Source organism: Haplochromis burtoni, unplaced genomic scaffold (genome assembly GCF_018398535.1).
Source record: "Haplochromis burtoni strain Fernald_Lab_line unplaced genomic scaffold, NCSU_Asbu1 Contig_542, whole genome shotgun sequence".
NCBI classification, from domain to species: Eukaryota; Metazoa; Chordata; class Actinopteri; order Cichliformes; family Cichlidae; genus Haplochromis; species Haplochromis burtoni.
The window spans coordinates 47,215-52,736 of NW_024582903.1; the positions used below are offsets into that span (position 1 = coordinate 47,215).

Genomic DNA, 5,522 nt, shown 5'->3' on the forward strand with positions numbered 1-5,522 from the left:
CAAAGAGCCGGGACCAAACAGCCGGGACCAAAGAGCCGGGACCAAAGAGCCGGGATCAAACAGCCGGGACCAAACAGCCGGGATCAAACAGCCGGGATCAAACAGGTCTCTTTTACATGTTTGGTGTTCTTGGTTTGAGGCTCCACCATCGGGGCAGGGGTCAGAGCTTTGTGACCTGGCCTGGTGTCCCTCAGGGCTCCAGTCAGCGCCCCCTATGACTCTCATGTGTGAGCCGACAGCGTGTTGCTGAAGAATGAAACTCACGCTGGGCGTGTGCTTCAGCACTAACCGCATGGCGCTGTGACGCTCACAGGAAGTGAAACACCGCTGAAGGTCCATTTACCTGTTGCTTTTCGACCCACCCCCACCCTCCCTCTGCAGGTGTTTTTCCCCTCACCTGTTTGTAGTTCTTCACATCCCAGACCTCCATCTGACCTCGCAGGTTACCGAAGCCGGCCAGGATCAGGATGTGGCCCTGAGGGCTACAGACAGGGAGACAGACAACATCCAGCAGTTTAAGGTTTGACATCCAGCCTGATTTCCCCTCACAGTTAAAAGCTACCAATCAGGTGCAGCCTCTCACAGGAAGCATCCCATCCTACTGACTACACTAGGTCAGCAGGTTTGGTAGCCGTTACCCACCGAGGAGCCAACCACGTTTTCTGCTGCGGTGATACGACGCTTTTCCATCACGTACCGACCTCCTCCTGAAGACGCCGTATGGCTGAGCCCCCGTCACGGTGGCATCATTAACAGACGTGACCAAAGAGGCGACAACACGCCGTCGAGCACAGGCGGATTCTCACCTGTAGTACGCTGCGTTTCGCGGTCCGGTCCCAAAGTCGTAGACGGGGTCACATTTGAGGTTGAAGACAGTGGCTTTGGCTGGCATGAAGCCATACACCACGCAGAACTCGGTGGAGCTTGGACTCCACGCCACGTCGTAGATTGGGCCGTTCTTCGCTGTTTCAAAGCGATAAAGAAAAGTCGTTACACAAACATTTCCTGTCGCTATCGCCATATTTTACCCCTCAGGTGACCAGCGCTGGCGCTGCAGCGAGAAGCTAAACTGGGAAGTAAAAGGAGGATTTACACAGCTGGACCAGCGCCGTCTCTCCGTTAACGCCGAGGTAATGCAGCGTCTGCTCTCCATAGTACGACGCGCCAGTTTTATCCACTTCAGTACTCGCCGTCACCAGCACGGCCGAGGCTGCGGGAAAGACAGGCAGGTTAACGTCAGCGCTCACAGGGGTCACGGTTCTAGCTGTCGGGACTCGGGACGCTTACCTTTCTTGTTCCACTGCATCATCACTCGGTCAGCCTTGAAGAAGCTCTTGTTGGCGAGCGCAGCAGTCGGCCCTCCAAACGCCGGGTACTGATACAGGCGGACGAACGAAGGAGCTCCTTTGCTGCCCGGAACGTAGACGGCGACCTGACGGAGACAGACGGTGGGTGGGACCATGTTCAGGTAGAATGAACTATGCTGCTGGACGCTCCGCTCACCTTGCTGGGCTGACCTCCAGGCGACAGCGCAAAGTCGGACACCTTCTGCATGTGGAGCTTGTTGGCGATGGAGTCTGGGAAAAACGATGGCGCAGACATCAGCTGCTGGTTTCACAGCGACAGAGCCGCTAGCTACCACTGCACGCGTCCTTACCAAAGTCGTTGTCCTCATAGAAGTGCAGCTCGTTGTTGACGATCCTCACGCAGATCTTCTCGTCTTCAGACCAGCTGGGACACCTGCAGACCACCACAGACATCAACACTGACAGGCAACAACCAATCAGTCGATCAATCAATCAGTCAGGGTGCGTCAGGACTCACCACGACTCAACCTTCTTCTGATAGAGGGCTTTGATGAGTCGTCCGCTGCGCAGCTCCCACAGCTGGAGGTTGGCTTCCCCCTGAGGACTGTCCTGAGTCTCTGCAGCGTCACAGAGTCAACTTTGTTTAAACAGCACCGTTCACACCGAACACACTGAAACACGCCAATCAGCAGAAAAACTGATAATTTAGATTCAGACACAGCAGCTTTCCTCCTTAAAAACCGTTATCTGCAGCAGGCCACACCCCCACACAAACTAAAGCCACGTGCCACTGACACCTGAAAGGGTCAGTGTGGGTTTAGCCCACACAGGAAATGTCCCTTTCCACCAGACTCCATTCACAAAAACAGTCATTTAACCTCAGAAAGTCTTTACCTGTGAATTTTTCTTACATAAAAAAGTAAAAACAGCTCCACCAGGTGTGCAGACAGCCCTCACCTGTAAACGCCTACAGAACTCACTTTCTTTGTTTGGATAAAATTAAACATGCCATGCTGCAGGAGAGAGGCTCCGTGCAGACACAGGCACACCTGCCTGCAGGAGTATCTGCGCAACCGGTCTAGTGTCACTGTCTCTGCGACTGAGCGTGAACTCCGAGTGCAGAGGAGAGTCTGCAAACAGCTGAGAAATGTTTATGTCACATGACATCAGTCTACCTGTCTGGGTGTAGAACGTAGGTGTCAAACTCTGGCCCGCGGGCCAAATTTGGCCCACAGCCTCATTACATTTGGCCCGCGAAGCCTATCTGACTATCAGAGCTGGCCTACTGGTATTATACAGCTAATATATATATTGTTTAGTATTAAGCTTTGCTTGTTCCATATTCAGTTTTTCAGCAAAACGTGTTTGAGTCCATAAGAAAAGATTCATTCTCATATCTGGAGGAATAAATATATTTCAATAAATATTAATGTTAGCCCGCGACTTTGTTCCAGTTTTGAATTTTGGCCGACTGTGTATCTGAGTTCGACACCCCTGATGTAGAAGGACTCGTGACCTCATGTGAACTTGTTTTATCTCTAATCTCTCTACGGACGTGAAACTCCCTCTTCTTCTCTTACTCGTGTACAGTTGCCAGGTAACCAGGATGTTGTTGAGTGGAGAAAATTCCAGCAGGGCTGTCTTCGGGAGGTCAAAGGTCGACACCACAGCGCCATCTGAGGGGTTCACGATGGAGACACTGATGTACAGGCAGACAGAGGGTTAGAGGTCAGACAGGGTGCAAGACAGATGTTACTCACAGGGATGGAGAAGCTCCTACTTTTGTCCGTTACACCAACCAAAGAGTGTCCCGTCTGTGCTGAAGGTCACACATCTGCTGGGCCGGCAGTCCCTGCCACACACACACACACACACACTGTAAACAAACAAACTGTGTCCGTGTGTGTTGGTGACAGGGTGTGTAGGGGGCAGGGTTACCTCTGGAAAGCTGCATGTGGCTCACAGTGGGGGGGGCCTCGGAGCAGAGACGTGCCATCGGATCCTCGCACTGAAACACAAACACACCAGAAGTATGTGGACGGCTCACTGACGCGTCTGTGACTCCTGAGCACTGACGTTAGCTCAGCGCTGTGAGGGACGGTCTCACCGTCATCGATGCTCTCTAATATTTTTGGACTTTTTTTAGTTGTTCATTCCTACAATGTTTATCCATAAGACCTCAAATGTAAAACTGATTTTCATCTGAGCTTTTATTTTATTTAACTGTCATTTGAATGTAAACATTTTAAGTTCTTTCTTTATGTTCGCTGGATTGTAGTCATACTGTTATGAGTCAACATGTCTTCGTGTTTACGGAGATTCTGAGAATCTGTGAGACTGAAATTAAATTACAAATTATTCTTGCACCTGTTACTGTGAACAGGTCAGATTAAAGCGGCTCGCTCCTTCAGCGGTGAGATGCTGTTGAAAACAGATGCTTTACATCAGAGGTGTCCAACTCCAGGCCTTGGGGGCGTGTCCTGCAGGTTTTAGATGTGTCAGCTGATTAAAGTGGCTAAATGACGTCCTCGCCATGTGTTGAGGTTCTCCAGAGGCCTGGTAACGAACTAATCATGTGATTCAGGTGTGCTGACCCAGGGTGAGAACCTGCCAACACCGGCCCCCGAGGCCTGGAGTTGCACACCCCTTTGGTTGCAGCACGGTGGTTAGCACTGTTGCCGCACAGCAAGAAGGTCCTGAGTTCAATTCCACCATCAGGCCGGGGTCTTTCTGTGTGGAGTTTGCATGTTCTCCCCGTGTTTGCGTGGGTTCCCTCCGGGTACTCCGGCTTCCTCCCACCGTCCAAAGACATGCAGCTTGTGGGGATAGGTTAATTGGAAAAATCCAAATTGCCACTAGGTGTGAATGTGAGTGTGAATGTGAGCGCGAATGGTTGTTTGTCCCTGCGACAGACTGGCGACCTGTCCAGGGTGGACCCCGCCTCTCGCCCTATGACAGCTGGGATAGGCTCCACCGCCCCCCGCGACCCTGAAAAGGATAAGCGGAAGCGAATGGATAGATGGGTTGCGACCATTGGTCTCAGATATCAACATAGTTTGGAATAAACCGAAGAGTAAAAGAGGCCCTGAAAGAGCTCCATTTAAAAATCCTTTAATATAACGAAATCACGATTGAACCAAAACAGTGTCACGTGAGTTTACAGCAAACGCGGCGTTTGAAGCGCACAGCATCGCCTCGCACATCGGCTCTAACACAGACCCTAACGTAGCTGCTGCTCTGCTGTTGTTAAGCTCTTTGTACCCGAAACCTCACTGACGTGAAACAGAAAACAGCGTGGTAAAATTCAACCAGCTCAGTTTTATTAACGGAAACACGCACGGGCGTTATTTTACAGCCGAATCAACCCAAAGACTCCACCGATTTAAAAACATACAACACTTTCATTGCGAGCGCACGTGACTTTGTTATATTCGCACAAATTAATATTTTATCCGATTCCTCACTGGGTTTGGCGGGCTGCTGGCTCTACCTAACAGCGCGGAGGCTTACGCTGGTCGTGGCGGATGTGTGACTTTGTGTCGTTGTCCGTGGGTTTTAAAAAGACAGACATTTTTATATAAATCAAAATAAACAAAAATGTACCCACCTGCCAGCAACGGGACGGGGGGCGCCATGTTTATTGTGCCGGAAGAAGAAAACAGCACCCCGGAAATGCTTCAGACCACCGAGAGGTGGGTCTATCAGCGCCACGTCAGCAGACAGTCAGTGACACGTCGTTAAAAACTGAAAAGAAGACGCTTACTTTATCATTTATTAACATGTAATTAACGATTCTCTGATAATCGCGAGCTTATAAGATCAGCCACGTTCAACAATTATCATTAAATATCATTTCTTTTTGATGTAAATTTGAGGTCAAAGTTGCATCAAAAATGTCGGAAACTGACTAAAAGGGATTCCGCTTTTGCTTTCAAAATAAAAGGCATCTGAAAGCGAAGGAAGGGTAGGAAAAATGAAGGACCTCAGTCGAAAGGTTTCATTTAAATCAGCTTTATAAAAACAACAGTTTAAACAGTAACACTGAAATGGCAGGTGGTGAGGGTGGGTAGATGCGTCTCTAACAGCATCACCATCAACACAGGAGCACCTCAGGGATGTGTCCTCTCGCCACTGCTCTACTCCCTCTACACTTCAGACTGTGTGGCCACCCATGGCTCCAACACCATTGTGAAGTTTGCTGACGACACAGTGGTG

At 50.1% G+C, this 5,522-nt stretch overlaps 1 protein-coding gene across 2 annotated transcripts in view; it reads right to left on the minus strand.

The window, feature by feature from the left end:
- eif2a (eukaryotic translation initiation factor 2A) overlaps positions 1 to 5,042 on the minus strand; it is a 16,877-nt gene extending 11,835 nt beyond the window's left edge. Inside the window, exons 1-11 of one of the 2 annotated variants that reach the window (XM_005947843.3) lie at positions 4,915 to 5,042; positions 3,246 to 3,315; positions 3,088 to 3,159; positions 2,888 to 3,006; positions 1,825 to 1,924; positions 1,658 to 1,740; positions 1,504 to 1,577; positions 1,288 to 1,432; positions 1,094 to 1,210; positions 807 to 963; positions 398 to 482 (exon numbers count right to left, since the gene is read on the minus strand). In XM_005947843.3, the coding sequence (XP_005947905.1) occupies positions 398 to 482; positions 807 to 963; positions 1,094 to 1,210; positions 1,288 to 1,432; positions 1,504 to 1,577; positions 1,658 to 1,740; positions 1,825 to 1,924; positions 2,888 to 3,006; positions 3,088 to 3,159; positions 3,246 to 3,315; positions 4,915 to 4,942 (1,050 nt within the window). In that variant the 5' untranslated portion in view covers positions 4,943 to 5,042. The remainder of the gene's footprint in view (positions 1 to 397; positions 483 to 806; positions 964 to 1,093; positions 1,211 to 1,287; positions 1,433 to 1,503; positions 1,578 to 1,657; positions 1,741 to 1,824; positions 1,925 to 2,887; positions 3,007 to 3,087; positions 3,160 to 3,245; positions 3,316 to 4,914) is intronic. The other variant, XM_042214280.1, reaches the window with a different exon arrangement.
- Between the last annotated feature and the right edge of the window lie 480 nt (positions 5,043 to 5,522).